General features: G+C 46.6%; 1 protein-coding gene across 1 annotated transcript in view; it reads right to left on the bottom strand.

The window, feature by feature from the left end:
- The window catches only part of IZUMO1 (izumo sperm-oocyte fusion 1), a 441,208-nt gene that overhangs the window by 56,221 nt on the left and 365,214 nt on the right, over positions 1 to 19,773 (bottom strand). The window contains exon 4 of the mRNA XM_069649610.1: positions 1,305 to 1,325. Within this exon, the coding sequence (XP_069505711.1) occupies positions 1,305 to 1,325 (21 nt within the window). The remainder of the gene's footprint in view (positions 1 to 1,304; positions 1,326 to 19,773) is intronic.

A 19,773-nucleotide genomic window follows, 5' to 3' on the forward strand; every position in this document is an offset into this window, starting at 1 on the left:
TTACACGATTTCCCTAACATATTTATTTTATAATTACTTCTATTTAATGTATCTAACCAAGAATTGCATGTTCTCACTTGTCATTTTCACGTGTTTGTTTGCCCTTCGTTACAATTCTGTTATTCATTAGTTTCCAACGTTCTTCTATTTCATGTATGTCTTATTTTATTACTTATGGTTTGGACCTTTAGTTCAATGTATTTTGTAGTTGGTATTTTTATTTGGTATTGTTTAATGCTTCTTTTCGACACTTCTGCGTTTTACGTGTTTCTATTGTCTGCTCATCAGAGTATACATGCAAAAAAAGCCAGAATCCCATATTTTGGAATGGTAGGCCAGGAAGAGGCGTGTATTAAGATCAACACATATCTATGCCATTCTCAAGCTCTTAAATAACATCAGACCAGTCTGATTTATTACCATCCGACATGTCAAAAGATGAAATGTAATAACATTGTTTTTGCTTCAATCTCATTGAATGGAAATTAATCTTAAATGTAAAAAAAATATTTTGCAATGCATCTAAAATCTCTCCCAAATCACATGAAGTTAGGTTAATCAATACAGGATGCGGTGTAATTAGTAACCTCCTTCTTTTGTCTATTTAAGATCTTAAGGGTATGAGTGTCACAGATGACATAATGCAGCCCACCCATATGTTTGCCATCATCTCGTAAGACCAATATCTCACTGTTTGTCCTACCTACCATTTTGATATAATATTATCACATGTGATCTGTTACAATATTGGTCCTATCAATTCAATTTGTTTAGTGTTATATCTGGGCGAAATTAAATATTATCATGCTTTAGGCTGGGGCTTTCAATATTTCTCCAACGTAATGGTGGACTTGTGTGTCTTTATGGTGCAACCCCTGAGATGTTGGTACATACATCACCTAATAGTACATTAGTCATGTGTTAGTTTTGTTAGTATGATTTAGTGAACTTATCTAAACTCTGAAATATGTTTATATAGACATATATTGTTATGCTAGGAATGTATGGTTAGTACTTAATGCACTTATATTTAATAATGTTACAGAGGCAAGGTATTATAAATTACATTAGAGTAACTTTGGTAAGTATGGTAGTAAAGTATGGTTTTGATGTGTTATGGTGTATTTGCAACTTTTATAGCATAAATAGCGGAAATAAAGTAATACAAAATTGCACACTTGCCCAATGTCAGAGATTAGTGCTTAACTTGAGAGCTATTCACACAGACATAGCTTAGACTTAACATCTGATCATAAACTGTTAAATAATTATAATGCATTATCTTATCATTGTGATCTACTTACCACACTTGTTGGGGCAAAAATCTGCAAGAGATGAAAAATTGAATACATGAATACTAGGAGAATAAGGAATGAATTCTATTAGGCGAGTGGCAGGTGGAAGTGAATGAAAAGAAACTAACAATTACAATTGCATCCTTACTTCATTGGCCAGCTACACTGTCTAATCTGTCTCTGGTATGGTATAGTTTATTTGTAAAGCGCCTGTACACAAAGCAAGTGTTTCAAAGCACTCAAAGAGGAAGGAAACAAGGGGAAAAACAACAGTCATTCAGAGCCGTTGAATTTCTGAATGATACAAGTCTGCACGGGCAGAGTGGGTGCATGGAACAAGTGCATATAATAGAATTAACGGTGTGGATAACAGCAAATAGGTCTGACGAAGATTCTGCAGTTTTTCCAAGTGCATTGAGGTGCCACCATGCAAGGAGGGGAGACAAGGGAAAAAACAGATAGACGATCTTCACGGCATGGTGCATTCAGATCGTGCAAGTGCGCAGACAGGTGCAGGAGAGGGGGGGGGCAAGTGCAGGGGGTGGTGGGGTCGGCAAGGGGACCAGGTGCGCCCAGTCAGTCAGAAGCTGGGGTAAGTTCTGAGAGATGCCACTTCCAAGGAAGTGCAGTATCGATGAGGCAAGTGCAAGGCCTGGAGGCAAGTGCGAGGGGACTAGCAAGGGTGCCAGGGACCTGAGAGACTCTGAGGTACACCACGTGGCCAGTAGGCAGGCTGCATGGAAAGGAGGGAGAGAGGGATAGAGCGGAGAGAAAGGTTAGCAGCGTAGAGGGAGAGAGAAGGAAGAAGATAAGAGGAATGTCTTAAGGAGTTTCCTGAACTTAAGGAAATCAGGCTCAAGACAGAGTGCGGAAGGGAGGCTATTCTAGAGGGAGGCCCCTGCAGAGGATAAAAATCTCCCTCCAAATCTCTGCTTGGAGAACCGGCTCACACGCAGAAGGTTGGAGGTAGATGAGCGGAGGGCTCGGGAAGGACAGTATTTAGGTAGGCAACATTGCAGATAGATAGGTCCCAGGACCCAGATGGCCTTGTGGACAATGCAGAGGGTCTTGAACTTGATCCTTGCCACCACAGGGAGCCAATGAAGGCATTTCAGCACCACAGACATGCAGTCCCTGGGTTTGAGGCCAAGGATAAGTCTTGTGGTTCTGTTCTGGATGAGTTACAGATGGCGTAGAGCAGCGTCAGGGAGGTTGAGAAAGAGGCTGTTGCAGTAGTCCAGCCTGGAGAGAACCAGGGCTCTGGAGACAGTGAGACTCCGAGGGAAGGTGAGAAAAGGAAGAGTACCTCTGAGGAGGTGTAGTTCGTAGTTGGACTTTTTAGAGATGTCCGAAATGTGAGTGGAGAAGGAGAGAGTGGAGTCGAAGATAACCTTAAGGTTTTTTGGTGGGTGCGGGCGCAGGGCCAAGGGAGGCCGGCAAGAGGGAGAGTGGGAAGCGGGAGCAGGGGTCCCAATGCAAATGATCTCAGTCTTACTAGCATTGAGACAGAGGTCGTTTGCTGCACCCCAGGACCGAATCGCAGACAGACAGTCACATCTGAACACGGTAGAGGAGGTGGCTGAGGGTAGCCTGAAGGAGAGTTGCGAGTCATCCGCATAACACTGGAAGTTAGAGATGAAGGTAGCAATCCCACGTGCAAGGGCAGCCATGTGGACATTGAAGAACCAGGGGGATAGGGTAGAACCCTGGTGAACGCTACAGGTTGAAAGAGAGAGAGTAGAGAGAAAGGACACAAGTTCCACCTGGGATGGGCAGTTGGAAAGGAAGGAGTTTAACCACATCAGAGCCTGACCTGTGATTCCCAGGGTGGCATGCAGACGTGCAATCAGGATGTTGTGGTTTACGGTGTCGAAGGCAGAGGAAATGGTCAAGAAGAATGAGGACAGAGGGAGTGTTGAGATTTGAGAGCAGGTCTTCACGGGTGTTCAGAAGAGCAGTTTCCGTGCCTCTGGATGCACCAGAGGCAGACTGATGGTCGCGGAAGCAACCAGCAGTTTCAGTGTGGAGGGTGAGCTAAGAGATAGCCAACGTCTCCAGAAGTTTGTCCAGGAAAGGGGTTATAGAGATAGGGCGGTAGTTTGCCAGAGGGTTTCTTAAGGAGAAGGTGCACAAGGGAGTGCTTAAGGGAAACTGACACCTTTTCAGAAAAGAACAGTATTGATGATTGCGATGGTGGCTTATGTCATCTCCCAAATACATCTCACATCGGTTCATGGTCAATTTACCATGGCTAGTGCTCATTATACAGGCCACCTTTTGCTGTTGCATCACCATCATACGTCCCCTCCAATGCAACGCTGGCACCATGGCACAGGCCAGCTCCCCTCCTTTGCAAATCTTCATCCCCTCCACAGTCCCCAACTCGCTTTTGCCCCCTTTCCCCCTGATTGCGGTGCTCTTCTGCAGTACCAGCTCATGGGCATGACCACTGCTCCCTCGTATACAGAGGGAACTCTTCTACCGCCATTTGTCAGCTTTGATGCTTATTTTATGGGCTTTTTCTTTTTACTGGGGACATCCTATGAACGCTGTGTTTTACTTACAATCGCCTTACATTTCCATGTGCCTCCTCCCACACTAATCCCGACCTTCCTCGTATTGCCAGCATACATGCAACAACGTCGTGCCGTTGCATGAAGTCAGTGGTAACTTGACCTGCTCAGAGGTCATCTAAGAATGCACTTCAAAGCAGATCCTATATAATCTCTCTTGAAAACGGGGGTTGTGTAGACCTTTCTCTCTAAAGTTTTATATAACAAACTCCTGGACGTTTTCTAAACACATTACTACATGCAAGACACAGTCAAGGGGCCTGATTTACAAAGGTACTTTTCAATTGGAAACCTCAATGAAAAACGCTTTGTAAATCAGGCCCAATGTATTTGGGCAGGACCAAAACACACAAGAGGAACTTTCTGAGACAAAACATTAACCCATCTATTCATTAGAAATCACGAACATACATTCAGAGAAAAAATAAATAATTACAAATAATATATAAATATATATAAAATAAAAGATATATTATATATAATATAAAAGAATCATGTGTTTGTTGGGAAAATGTTAAGATTGAGATGGAACAGTGGAAATGCCCGTCCTACCTGCTCTCGGCCATTAAATCCCTCCATGACTCCACGAGTATCCAAGTTCGGCTAAATGCTGCTGGTGTACTTTCTAAATCCACTCCTACATGTAGGGTCGTAAAGCATGGATGTCCGCTAGCTCCAAACTTATTTAGTCTCTTTCTTTCGGATATGGGTAAGCATTTGAAAACAGTGAACGCTTTTCCGCCATCACATGGGGGGATGGAGCTCTCTGGGCTCCTCTATTCGAATGACATTGTGCTGATGGACAAAACCCTGATGTGTCTTCAGAGAAGTAGCTCTGAACAACTTCTTACACCAAAATGGCCTAGAAATTAACCTCTCGAAGACCGGCATCATGTCGTTCTGCCTTCAAAAATCAAGGGGGAAATTATCTAGCAACTGGTTTGTTGAAAGCCAAAGATTAGGAGTTACGTCAGAGATCACCTACCTGGTTACCCAGATTAACAACAGCACTTGTGATCAGCCAAGACAAACTCAGTTTAAAACTAGACTAAAGAGCCTGACTGGTCAGGGGAAAAGGCTTCATGGAAAGTATGGAAAGTTTTCTATCAAGCCAATACTTGCCTTTTATAGCCTAAAGGTAGTTCCATCTCTGACCTTTGGAGCAGAGGTATTTTTGCGTACTCCATGGAAACTCTGGGCTTTGTTAGAGGGCTCGTTCTGGAGAGAAATCTTGAATCTGCCACAGATAATTTTAACTGCCCTGATAAGATATGAATTAGGGCTTATTTCCCTAAGGGGCAGAGTGACATGGAAACCTCTGTCCCTTTTTCAGAAAACCCTAATTTCTTTGCCCGCTGTCCCATACGAAATCCTGAAATTCAAGCAAGAAAGAACTGATGAAGCACTAATGAGGCAGTGGCGTGACTGTTGTCTTCAGCTTTTGAGTGACTTACTGTGTTACGCTCACCTGGTATCCACAGGGACGCCACCCAGCTGTGGGGACTCTGGTATCCTTCTCAGTGGCTCCCAGGTATGATCAGCGGAGAGGTTCTGCCTGGAATACAGGTGGGCAATGTTCAAGACTGGGTAACTGGGGTAAGAGCCTCCCAACACCCCGTATGCCCACAGCCCCCCCCCGGACCTTTCCTCACCTTGTTATGGGTTTTGGCGTTCTCTCCGTCCTGCCTTTTGGCAGGGGCGCGTTGTCCTTTGTGGGCGAGTGCGATCTAGTTACTTCACTGATGCCGGCCCTTTTGAGTCTTTCAGGTAGGTCTTATTACTGTTATGCTTGTATGCTTTTCTTTGGTTTAAATAATGTATTTTCTCTTTCCTTAGGTGCGCAGAAGTTCACTGTGGAACGTTGGCTGAGTTGGGACTCGCCGGTAAATGATGGTGCATTGAGAGCCCCTTGATGCGGTAAGTAGGCGCTATGTGCAGCGCTATGATGCTTTGCCTTTGCTAACCTGTTGCCTTTTCGTTCCCGTAGATTGCGGTGCTCACCCGGAGCAAGAAGTCTCAAGGCGATGCTGGTCGATGGGCGACTCGTGAGGTAAGCTTCCGTCACGATTGTAAAATGTCTAATGTCCTATTTCTCCCTTTTTTGCAGATCCGTCGGTCCGGGATGCTCGCTGATCCTTGGATGCTGTTTGCAGGAGCTGAGGGCAGCTAGCGATGGAATTCAGGTAAGCTGCTGCTATTAACGATGTCTTTTTGTTTTTCAGATGCTGTTCTTCCGAGGTTCGCAGGTACAGCTGAACACGATGAGCATCACGTTGCAGGATTGCAAAGTAACGCGAAGCGTGTCATTCAAGTCGGGTGTGGTTTAAATAGCTTCAGAAAAGTAGTTCCTAGGCTACCACACCCAAAACACTATACAGCATAGCTTGGTTCCAATGGAACCAAGCTATGTGGGTGCCTCCATGTTGGCTGGCATTGGAAACAAAGTAGTCCCAAAAACACAAGTCCTCACGAAGTATGAGCCTGGCGCCAACAGCGCCAGGACTGGCCCCAAGAGGGCTTCAGCAAAGGATGCCTGAGTTTGTTAGAAACCCGATCCAAGGCCCCTCCTCGCCAATGGGCTGGCCAGGGTTTTTTTTAGATACGGGTCGTGACAGCACTCCACTCCAAGGCCCCTCTCAAGGTGTTCGTTGTGTCCGGCCCAGGCTTAGTTGGGAAGTTTCGATGGTATTTTTTGATTAGACGTGGTGCATGAATGTTCCCACAAGGTTCCCAGCACCTATCCTGGGGTCAGAATCCTTTCCAATCAACTAGATAGTAAAGCTTGCCCCTTGAGTACTTGGAATCCAAGATTCTTCTGACTTCGAATTCTGGTTCCCCGTAAATAAGTATGGGTTTTGGTGGTGTCCCAATCCGTGTACCAGGCTGCATCGGTTTTAGAAGGGACACGTGGAATACTGGATGGATTTGCAGGTTAGCTTTTAAATCCAGTTTGACGGCCGCCGGATTAATAATTGCTTTGATGGTGTAAGGCCCTAAGTACCTGGGTTGAAAGGTCCGGGTTCCTTTAATGGGTACAAATTTGGCGGCCAGCCAGACCTTGTCTCCTACCTGATAGTCAGGGGCCTTTTTCCGGTGTTGGTCGGCAAATTGCTTTTGTTTTTCTTTGGCGTGAGTAAGATGTTCTTTGGCCTTTTTGAAAGCTTGAGTGATGTTGGTGTGAAGAGTTTTTACTGCTGGCATTTCCAAACTGGTTGGGAGATCCAGTTCTGAGGTACAGGGATGTCTACCATAAAGGGTATAAAAGGGTTTTTGTCCAGTACTAGAATGCAAGGAATTATTATATGCGTACTCGGGTATCCAAAGTAAATCTTTCCAGTCTCTTAGTTCCTGGTGCAACATGAACCGTAGGTATTGTTCGAGGGTCTGGTTGGTCCTCGGTTTGACCGTCCGTTTGAGGGTGATGGCTAGTTGATAGCCGGATGACCTTAGACAATACATGCCTGGACTATGATCACTTTGTTTTAATACTTAGCCTTCTCCGGCTAAGTATTAAAACAAAGGGCACCTCTCTGGTAGCTTGCACCCCTTCAAAAAACGATTGCAATGTTGACACACTCGGCATTTATAGACATATGCATCAAAAGAGGAGATAGGCTTTCAGTAGATACCCTCAACCTGCTTTCCAGGCCCAAGGGAATAGTGTGCTTCTATTATAGGTTTCATTGGACCTCTCAGAATCATTGTACCTCATTACTTCCTCATACGCATGCTGGATATCACTGTCAGAGTGCAGGAAGTCTCCCACAATTTGAGGACCTTTCATCTCAATTGACCATGTACCTCCAAAATGGAGGTTTACATTGAAATCCTCAAATTTTCTTGATTTTAGGGCCTTAGAAGTGCTCAGTATCAGGAATGACTCCAAACATTGAAAGGAATGTTACACCTTGCATTGTCCCATGCATACACAAAGCAGTTAGGCAAACATTATTCCTAGAAGCATGCCAAGGGCCACAGAAGAGGGTACAATACACAAATCATCGAATCCATGTTAAGCAACCTGCAGTGGAAGTTCAATGTCCTAATCATGTAGACCTTAATGGCAGACACACGGTGCATGCACCACCAAATCTAAAGCACAGGACAATTCAGTTCCTGATATTTTCTGTAGGCAACACACTCACCAAAACCTGCACAAGATTGATTGAAAACATTTTGAAGTGCTGTTAATCGCCAAAGTCATCATCACCAGCAACCTGAATTTACTATAAAAGCCATCACAAAGAGGAAGACTTCCTCCCACACCTCATCCCAGGATAGTAGGTGGTAATTGCATAAACTCACGAATTACTCCGAAACATCACAAACCAACCAAACTGACCTTTCTGAAGAAGCCAGCAGGACAGAGGATACCCAACAAAACCCAATCACTGGCCTCAGATGGTTCATACATCAAAAGAGGTCTCTTTCAACACCAGGCACTCCTTAAGGAACAGAGATCTGCAATAGGGTAAAAATAGCCCCACATTATTGCAACCTCTTTATTGATGCATTGTAGTCGATGTTCCCAATTGTTTACATCTAAAGAAGGTGCACATGGTTCTGGTATGTCTTTTAGTTGTTCCAGTAAATGCTATTACAGAATACATTATCCAGAGAATATTAGGTAGGCAAGGAAACACGCACTGTATGGAAATAGTTGACCTGTTACTGGGTCAGCTTGGAATCAGCATAGTTAAGAGTAGTGTGAAAGGCTTTTGGGACTCTGACAGTGAATACACATACCAAACCAAAGCTCTGCAATAGCCTGGCAAAGATTGGGTGGTCACAACATTTTTTGAATGGATATATCCTTATAATTGGAGACTGAGACCTCCCTCAGCTCTCCAATCTGCTATAAAGAGAGACAGTCTGCAACATTACCTTTTTCACTACTGGGACGGGTCTACAAAGCGTGAAGTGGTGACAGTGACTAAAAAAGCACTGTGCGGATGCTCTGTTGGATTTTTAAGTCCATCAAAGAGCATTCCTATGGTGAAGATCTTTTGATGCTTTCTGTATTTACAAGAGCCTCTAAACCAGAGTGTAGATGGGGGCCAAATTTGACCCTCATGCCCCCCACACAACTCTCAACTCGAAGGAAAAGAAACAATAGGCCCATCACTGCGATACTCGATGTATCGCAGGTGTGAAAGACGTTACTCTCTCAGACCGCCATTCAGACCGTACCTAATGGATGATTTGGATGACATGGAAATGACATAGGTCTAGTCAACTGACTGCAGAACTAGAAATCAATGATGTCATCACTGACATCATGACATGGCTGCACTTATACATGAAGAACATGTGCATCCATTCATGAAGTTACATGAACATGCACTAGTTTATTGCATATAGGCAGGAAGCACATGCTTATTACCCAAAGAGGCAGCGGATGGACACACATGCATATTTCTATATATTCATATCTTTCGCACAAGCTGAAACCATAAGATGCCAAGTATTCATATATTTAGCTTGCACATGCTTGACTGACACTAACATGGAGAAGCCATAAGAAACAATACGGAAGCTATAGGTCTCTGAAACTAATGGCAAAGGAGAAACAGGCTTTGGGTACATGGAAAGGCTGACATGATAGCAGCAGCCAGATGCGTGTCGAAACTATGCATCCAGCCAAGGACACGTGGAGACGGGAACGTTCCAGTTACAAAGACAATGAGCCATCTGCAGAAAATCAGACTAAAGGCCTCATAATGAGACGCAGGTCAACACACATCACCCAGCCGAACAGGACAATACCCATTCAGTCAAGGTAGATTGAGAAGGCTGTTCCCATCGAACCAGAGAGGAAAAGGTACAAGTGTTGCCTAAGAACTGCCAACTGAATGCACTCTCCCAGGCTTAGGTGATCAGAGATGGTAACATTAGGGAACACATTGCAACTTCAGGCTCATTCCCATTGCCTTGAAAAGGTACATGCAGTCTGGTAACTGTTTCGGGTCCCAGGGAAGGGGGGGGACACATTCTAACCAATCCAGAGTCACTTCTCACATTGGGATATCATTTGTTGGTCTCTCTGCGACCCTGCAACATTAAAGATTGCCACTAGTAGAGGCGGTCCCAGATACGGCTATCCAATAGTAGAACTAACCCTTATAGCTCCTATGTAGCTCACCCAATCTGGACAATGTGAATGTCTGATAGGTTTCTGGGATGGATCCTAGTTTTGTGATGTTACACCGGGATAAAACCAGGTGACACAGGCTTAGAAGCTGAGAGCTCTGGATAATATTTGTTTTCTTGGTGTGATCCCTGTCATTTTCTGTTTGCTAATAAAAGACAGTGGCCCTCATTACGACCCTGGCGGAAAGTAACTGACCTGACCGCCATAGCGTAAATAGCGTTTCCGCCATTGCACGATGGAGTAAAGTGCGGCTAATTCTGACCCATCGGGCACGAGCATTACGCCATGGCGGAAGTGCAAAGTCCGCGATGGCGGAAATTTCCCCAAAACGCCCCTCACCGCCGTCGTACGGTGCCCTAGGTGCAATTCCGCCACCCATCATAGCGGTCACCGTAATGAGCGGTAATCGCAAAATACGGTGACCGTAAATATACGGAAACGGAAATAAAAACATGGGGCCGGAACGGGAAACAGCACGCCGTACACCTATAAAATCAGAATCCCAACACAACCATTGAAAACCCTACCCTGAGACACATCCCAACCCGTTAGCCACCCTAAAACAATCAAAATGGGAAAAGTTGCTAAAAAAGCGTGCGACCGCAAGCGGCAGGTCCACTTCTCCCATGAGGAACTCACCGTGCTCACAGAGACCCTCCAGGAGAATGCTGCCGTCGTCTTCTCGACGCAAATGACCAGGACGGCACTTGCGAACAAGAAGGCCATATGGGCCCTGGTGGCACAGCGGGTAAGTGCGGTGGGGATCGCACCCCGCAACCCACAGCAATGCAGAAAGCGATGGGACGACTTGCGGATACGCGTACGGAGCATACTATCAGCCAACCGTAACATTGCCACAGCTACCGGGGGAGGATCGGAATCACACATCAAGTGGACCCCCGGGGAATAAATCTGTGCCTCCACCATTGGAATGGAGAGTATAGAGGGAGTCGGAGGGATGGAGAAAGGAGTGCAGACATCCGAAGAATCAGGTAGGTGGGCCAAATAAAACAATGCTAAATCCACAATGTCCAATCATGTGAAGTACCATGTGTCCACATAGTGCAACAGAAACACATGTCCAGGAGAACGTCCACATACATTGGCCTGATAGCGCACTTCAAAAGACACATCAAATACATAAATAATTAAAAATCCCAAAAACACCCTCTACACGTGCAGCATGCACACCCTAACTGCAGGCTGCAAAACAACTGCATCCTCAATCCACACAAAAATGAAACCACCTCCAAGGCCCTGACCCAAATCAACCTCAGGTACCACCCCAATGCATGTGATACATTGCCATTCCAATTTCCACAGACCCATAAATAACGCTCGCCCTCCTTTACTCCACCACAGGGTCCGATTCAAACGACGAGCTTCAGGACACCCCTACCAGCACACCTGCAAAGAGGGCCAAGACCAACGGCCAAAGACCCTCCACCTCAGCTGCACGGATCAAGACACGGCAGCAGCACAAATCAAGTGGCAGCACACAGGAGGGGACTTCAACAGGCACCCCAGCAGCCAGCATGCCTACAACAGCAGCACCACAGGTCCCCCCAATGGATGACACAGAAGGCACTGCTTCTGGTGGCAGCAGCACCATAGGTGACACTGCATTAATGGCAGCATGCTCCGACACAGAAAACGGTGCTGTCGATGTAGGACCCATCCATGACCTGTCTCAATCCCCCTGTTTGTTTCATCCCGTACACCATGAGGATACCACGCAGGGGCACCCACAAGACGACGACTGGCCATCCCCCACAAGCACTGTGGCAAGGCAACATGAGGTGATCAGCCCCTCTGTGACACCACCGCAAATGGCCATGGCCCAGCAGAGGCAACAGTCCCTCGACCAGGTGATCGTGCAACAGCAGCAACTGGCCACGCTCCTCAAGGAGCATGCTGATGAATGTGGGGGTTCTAAGGCAGCCATAGAAACATCTACTGAGACACTTAGGGCACAAATGGAGAGAAGTACAGAGACACTAAGGGTAGAAATGGAGAGAAGTACAGAGACACTAAGGGTAGAAATGGAGAGAAGCACCGAGAGCCTGAGGGGGGAACTGCATGCGACGTCCAAAGACGTATGTGGTGAACTTGCCGCTGTGCGCCGTGTGTTCACTGAGCTCTCACAAACCCTTAGGGACATGCATGGACGTGAGCAGGCAGAGACATCATCCGTTGCAAGTTCCGTCCAGGGCAGCCCCCAACGTAGATCTGGGAGGAACCTGCGCTCCACAGGCAGGGGTGCCCCTGATACCCGGAGAGGGGGCTTGCAATAGCGTCTGCCCACTGACAATGAGCATCTTTGGACACTGGTGTTCGGGGGGGAGGTAGGAGGGTGGAGGGGGGGTGTTGGGCTTTCTTGGGTGGCGGGTCAATGGGGTGTGTAATATAATTTCACATATGCCATAAACATTCCATAATCATCCAATGAGATGTGTGGACATTGATCTTTGTGTACGAGGCATTTATAGGCGTACAGTCCACATTGTGCATGTTCCAGACACACACAGTGCCACAAGTCCCGTGTCCATGTATCAGCCACCAGGCGTGAGTGCTAGAAGCATGAATCTATGATATTCTGACGATTTTCATGGGCCTCCTGTGCCTCGCGGACTCCTTGAGGTGCTGCCACATCCCCACCCTCATCATGACCATCTTCAGGTGCTTGCAGTTCTGCGTCAGGGGGCATGGGCACATTTCTACGTACGCACATGTTGTGTAGCATGACACATGCCATGACCATCTTTGCAACCTTCTCATGGCGGTACAGGAGTGCCCCACCAGACCTGCTGAGGCAGCGGAAACGAGCCTTCAGTAGGCCGAATGCCTGTTCTATGACTACACGGGTACGTGAGTGGGCATGGTTGTAGTCCTCCTCATGCTGGTTCTGTGGGTTCCGGAGTGGTGTAAGGAGCCATCTCTTCAGTGGATACCCGGCATCACCTGTATGTGGACAATAAAGGATGTTTGTGGAATGACATTGCTACGTACACATCCCCCCCCCCTTCCTGCCAGGTCATTGCCGCATCACATACCCCACATTATCATGCATGAAATGAGACTCACCGAGTAGCCAGGATCTGTTCCCTGCGTGTCGCTCCATGTAGCGTGGTATTGTAGAGTTCCTGAAGACCATAGAATCATGGGTTGCTCCAGGAAATCGGGCAAAACAATGTGTAAAGATCCTGTTGGAGTCACACACCATTTGTACATTAAGAGAATGATATTGTTTCCGGTTGCGGTACTGGGCCTCCATGGCATGTGGGACAACCAATTCCACATGGGTGCAGTCGATGGCACCAATGCAACCCGGTATGCCGGCAAGTGCATGGAATCCCACTTTTGTGTTTGTAATCTCCTGCTCCGAGCGTGGTAAAGAGATGTAGTCGTCTGCGTGCTTCAGGAGGGCATCGAGCACTTGCAATAGTGTCCGTGACAACAGTGGCTGTGAAATGCCATGCAACTGTCCGACTGTGTGCTGGTAGGTGCCTGTGGCCAGGAAGTGGAGTACAGACACCACCTTCAGTAGGGGTGGGATGGCGGTTGGGCTATCTATCATGCTGACAAGGTCAGCGTGTGTCATGTCCACAATGGCGGTTATGGTGTCCCGGTCCAAACGGTAGAGGGTGTGGATCTGCTCAGCAGTGAGGTTGAACGGATGAGCTCGGAGGCGTGCGATTGCGGGCTGCCTGTGTGGTGGTAGTGGCTGTGCTGGTGGGCCTTGCTGGCCCTGCCTTGCCCTCCTCCTCCTCCTGCGTCTCCTCTGTGCGGCCGGTTGTTGTAGTAGTTGGTGTTCGTCTTCTTCTTGAAGTTGGAGTACTTGCAGTGCTATCAGGTCCCCCAGGGCCAACATCGCTAGTCCTGCCGGTAGCATTTTGGAGTGGGTGTGGTTGTGGGAGGGGGTTGGGTGTGCAATTTATGTGTTTTCAGGCTGTATAGCCTCCACCTGTGGTGATTCATTCCACCTGTGCCAGCTGCAATCCCCTTTGGGCGTGCACGTCCCGCACACAACGCTGCAATTTGACGCATGGCATCTTGCTATTACAATCATGTATTTAATCCCGATGGCAGTGAAATATTGGTTTATATGTTCATTCTGCTATGGTCCCATTGTTTCACATACTATCTTTGCAGTCGCGAACAAACTTGTGAAGGGTCAGTGGAATGTAGTACTCGATTAACGGTGGACCCTCATGCAGCACTGTACCGAGGTTCACCGACGGGCGGGGCGTCCCATTTGTGAGTGAAGCCAGTTGCCATTTTCACACACTGCCGCACTACATGGATGAATTTGTGATTTCAAGCGGTCACAGATGCCTTTTCGACGTGATGTTGCAAATGAGGAATTCGAAGGACAGCGCTTTCGGTTTTCAGCTAGCGGCGAGGAGACGCCCACAGGTCTGACTGCAAATATAACGTTCTATTGTTTAATGTCCTTGGGACAGGGGCCATGGCGAGAATGCAATGATTGATATGAATAGTATGGGATGCGCAATAGCGTAGTGGACGATTAGGCAGGACGTTCCCAAATACATGTTACTTCACAACACTATTATTCCGGCCTGGAGCACAGTGGATTTTGCAGACTGCATTACGCACAGACTCAATGGACATTTCAAATGTTATGTGAGTAAATAATCAGGCGTTTTTATACCGGGATGAGGGAATGATGTATGGATGCATGGACAAATGATTTAATTGAGAGTTTGCCATGTACATGGCTTTTTGGAATCTATCCCCTTCCCCTGCGCTATGTGATGCAGAGCTGCCATAGTGGGACCATCGTCTATCTGCCCTTGTTGAACCCTCCCTGTCTCGACGCGCCTTCAAACACTTGTGTCTATGCACGTTACTAATCCCATCTAATGGATTCTGTTTTAACAGACGCATGCACACAAACACTCGTTTGTAATAGTGTTTTCACCTCGATGTATATAGTTATGATTCGCAAGTGATTTTTGGGTGGAAATAATCCTTTTGAGTGGGCTAGCATGCATATGGCTGTAGATTTAGTGTGATCATTGAAGTGAGTAATACAAATGAAGTTCTGATGCCCATGCTATTTTTTTTAATTTCATTTGGGTGACAGGTATCTCCTCCCCTTTTGCCGCTGCCATATGTATGCCACTCCTGCAGATGGCTTTTACTCCCGACACCTGCTGCTTCGAGTTAATCAGTGGAGCACCATTACGATCTTATGGGACGATCGCCAATGGGCCACATGCCCTTACGCAGTACTAGTGGCTAGGAGCAACATATCAAGCTTTCAGCTGGACTAGTGCCTACCTAATGGGACGGCCCTGCAGTTCTAGGCGCTTCCATGTTGCCTTTTTGAACGTGAATGTAGCCCCTGTGTACCATGAAGGAACAGGGCGTCACACAAGAAGAAGCTGGTCATTTATTGCGGATGCAGCCCACAGTAATGAATAATATTTTGGAGTTTATGACCTAATAGCTGTATGGGCTTGGTGAATTTGATGTGCATTAAAATTGTATTCTGATATTAACCGTGTAGCGTTATTCTTTGCAAGTAATGTAGCATATTCCTATTTGTGGAGCGATGTATTGTGAGAAGATCTGCATTGGGTTCCGGCTTCTGAGTATAGTTGCGTGGTACTGTACTGGCCGCGTTTGCCTACGAAGCCCAGTAAGGTCAGGGATAGGGGCTGCCATTATGACTGTTTTAATGATGTCATGCTCAGGGGCGGGGGATTAGCTTTTGTGTAACAGATGCCGGTCAGCCAGGTGGATTGGTGGAATGATGTGATTATCAGAAAATGGCTGGTCACAGGTGCCTGTGTTTGCGTGCGTTTCTTGGAGGGAGACTGAGGTCATGTCCATTGGAATAGCTTCTGTATTCGTGCCATCTGTGCCCTGCAGCTCCCATTGGCCCCTCTTGAGATGAGCCTGGCTGCTCAGTCACTCTGCCAACTTGTGTGGTACATGCTTATGCTGATGGTTGGTTTGTTTACTGGCAAGAGTACAGGGCTGGTGCAGTCTCCCTCAGGATACTGCTTTGAATGTTGCCTTACACTGGTGTCAAGCGATGGGGGCCTGTAGTTGTTTTGTCTCATATTTCTGTTCATATTGCTGTACTTGAACCTTCACATGCCTGTGCTGCATCAGTACGGCAATGGTGACATGCCAAATATGGATGGCCACTCACAAGGCACCTTGAGCCCCTACATTCATTTGTTCGTTGGCATGCATGGGTGACTTGTACATTTCACTGGTTGCATTGTGTAACTTCATTGCACCTACGAGGAGTTGTGCAATGTGGGCAGGGAGTGGTGTACAGGCACTCAGTAGGGCCATTTACGGTTGGTTCACGATGCCGTAATTCTCACCATGGCTGAATGGTACTTTCCGCCATGCTTGATGGCGTTAAGTAAATGTCCGCTAGGGTCAGAATTCGCGTACCGTTGCGCCATGGTGGTAATTACGGTTTTGCATGGCGCGCGTGCGCGTACTTGGTGCAGTTAGCGTTGGCGTTCACTACGGTGTCGCTAATGGCATCGTACTTTACGGTGACGGGTCATAATCGCACCGAGCGGTATTCGATGGCGGTATTGCATTTCCGCCATCGTTTTTCGATTTCCGCCAGGGTCGTAATGAGGGCGAGTATCTATTCCCCATGGCTAAGTCTTCCTTTCTTGTTGCGGGGAGTCTTTGATGGGCCAGAGTGTTCTTTGCTGATAATTGGGGAGACTGCTAGAGAGCACTGGTCACATCTATACAAAGTGGTAGCAGAGAACGGTCCCTAGTATCTGTCAGCAAGAAACTACCTCATCCTGCCGCATGCCCGAGGGGCTGTTTTTAGTGACCCGCAGAAATCAATGCCTAAAACCACGTGTGCAGCAAAATAGAAGTTGACAGGAGCCGCCTTTGGAGGAAATTCTGCCTGCTTCCCATGGGAAGCATATCAGACCGGACGGCAGAGGGACAGGTTGTTCCCAGGTCTGAAGTGAGACGAGTGCGCCTGGAACGGAGTAAACGCGGTTATCGTGTTGCCCCGCTGAGGCAATGATCCACGTAGGTGTGCTGCATTTGTGACCCTCTTGCCCCTGAAGCCTGCTGCAGTGAAACTGGCCTGATCCATCCATCAGAAATCGCCACTGTCATGTTTGGGAATCCTCACTGTATCTTCGAAACTGAAAGCCGCAGAGACGTCCTTTTTGTCGCATTTGAACCTACAACCACAGTGGACTTGACTGGCGAAGTTTGGTCCGGAGTACGCCTGGGGCTGGTGAGTAACCTTAACCCTAACCGGTGGCCCCTAGCGCCTCCACCCTTTTTTACGCACGAGTGGTCCCTCAGGGCCCCTCTCCTTTCCACTGCTAGTGCGAACTATACCCAAACCTTGGAACTGCCTCTGCCTTCAAGTGGAGGTCCTCCGTGAATAGTGGGAATCTATTCTTCATCACCTCACCCATGTTTCTGAGCTGCTAGAGACCGCTGAAAAGACCCAGTTTTGCCCATTGGAACAACCACGTGCGCTTGCATTGCATGTACTTTTGAGCACAAGGCTCCCCTCTTCTTGGGGTTTAGACTGCCTCTTAGTTGTGTGTATGATGTTGAAGGGGACTAAAGACTACCTGCACTACCTGTTTCCTTCCCTTTTAGGTTGTAGACATCATTTCGAGCTGTTAACACTTTAGACCCCAATGGTCTTGTATATATCTTGTATTGATAGAATTGTGTTGGTTTAGTAAGATTTCTGTGATTCTTTTACTATGTGTTGAGTTACAAAGGCCTTGTAATAAATGTGTTTATATGTTTGATATATACACCTGTCTGGGAGTAATGTGTAAGTGTCCTTGCTCTGTGTGCTCATTGAGGTCCTTCAGTCACCCTCACCCCGCCTGAGACCTAGTCTTGACCGCCTGCCATAGCTACCTGGATTGGTCTGGCTTTTCCAGAGGTTACCCTGTTCCAAGAAACTAGGCTGGCCTTCTGAACCTCTGCCCACCAGGTCACAGTTCAGAAATCCATCTTAACAATAACCCCAAAAATGTTTGCATCTGTTTCACTGTGTTTGGTTTTTACTTTTTCACAATCGCCTCAGCTCTTTCAGGTGTCACTTTATTTCCTTCATGTGAAATCAATGACCTATGTATAACACCTCTTCTTTACAATATTGCAACTTCTCCTTGTCTACCTTATATCCTTAGTCTGCTAGAATGGTCATCAACTGAACAGAATCTTGTCTGCACTCATCTTCTGTGATGCTGCAAATTAAAAGGTAATCTATGCACTGTGTCACTACTCTTTTGAGATCAATATCCTAAATCCATCTGTAGGACTCTGTTAAAGATTGATGAGTACTCACAGTACCTTTGGGCAAAAAGGTTATGTTTCAGACGGGTTTGGCAGAACATAAATTACAAATTACGTCATGTCTTGTGAGTCCTTGTGGAACGGGATCGAGAAAAACACATTTTTCAAATCAATCACTGTGAAATATCAAGTTTTCCCGGGATACTACACAGTATTGTTGCTGGATTAGGAAATAAAGGAAGCTCTGCATCTACAATCTGGTTAATCAGTCTCATATCTTGTATACATCTCCACAACCCTCCTTTGGATTTGCAGGGTACACCGCAGTATTACACAATGATTCCGATGGCACCAGAATCCCATGTTTCATCAGTGCTGAAATGGTCTGAAATACACCTTCATCCGTTTCTAGAGAGATGGGGTACTGTTTCGTTCGAGGTACAATTGCTCATGGCTTAAGTTTTATTTTGACTTCCCCTATTCCCTTTAATAAACCTACGTCATAAGGTCCTGTGGCCCAGAGGACGCTTGGCACTTTTTCCAAGTCTTCCTGAAAAAATGCTGGCTGTTGCTGCATTATCTCCATTCGCTGTGGGACTTCCCTCTTTTCTATCCTTATCCAGTATGTAATGCTTATGAAGAATACCACTTCATTGCTGTTTAGCCTTCCCTAAACATGTCGTCATCAATTATGTCAGTCAATCTGTACACTTCCTTGAGGGCTATTACTGTTCTCTATGGTCTACCCTCATCATCTACTCCTTCAAGCATTTCCATTTCCTTTCATACTATGGCTGCTTCCAATTCTTTAGGGATGGTCTGTCCCCCCTCTTCGTCCATAGGTTTTCGTGGTCTAAAGAAAAAGTCATCAGGTATCTTCACAATTTTTCCCACCAAGCCAGGTAGCCATGTCAGTAGAATGCTCAATACATATAGAAAAATCTCTGGATCTACTGGAACGCCTTGCAGAGCAATTAGCCCTGTGAACACCAGTATACACTCTTCCATGTTTAAATAGTGTATTTTTGGCGTGGAGCACACTATTCCTTCATCAGTAAATGAAATTGTCATTAAATCTCTTCCCCAAATGTTAACCGGTGTCTGTCATGAATATAACAAAGGAACAGACATGTCACATTCTTCTCTAGATACTGGTCATCATTAGTAAAAGGAACTCGACTCGTAGCTCCAGATAACCCGTGAGCATTCATGGTAATTCCTGACAGTGGATATTTTTTCTCTCGTATACATGAACGAGTTACTCCAGTGTCTACAAGAAAAGAAAAAGATTTTCCTCCTATGGTCACATCGGCCCTTGGTTGCTCTTGGGGGCCTGGTGTCACAGATAGTACTGAACACATCAAATCACCCTGTGGGCTATCCTATTGTGGGTACAGGCTCATCCCCGTCCCTGTAAAAGGATTTCCTCATACCTCAGTGAGACCTCCTATTCTGGGTG

The sequence above is a fragment of the Ambystoma mexicanum genome, chromosome 1p (genome assembly GCF_040938575.1).
Source record: "Ambystoma mexicanum isolate Mex_15411 chromosome 1p, UKY_AmexF1_1, whole genome shotgun sequence".
Taxonomy (NCBI): domain Eukaryota; kingdom Metazoa; phylum Chordata; class Amphibia; order Caudata; family Ambystomatidae; genus Ambystoma; species Ambystoma mexicanum.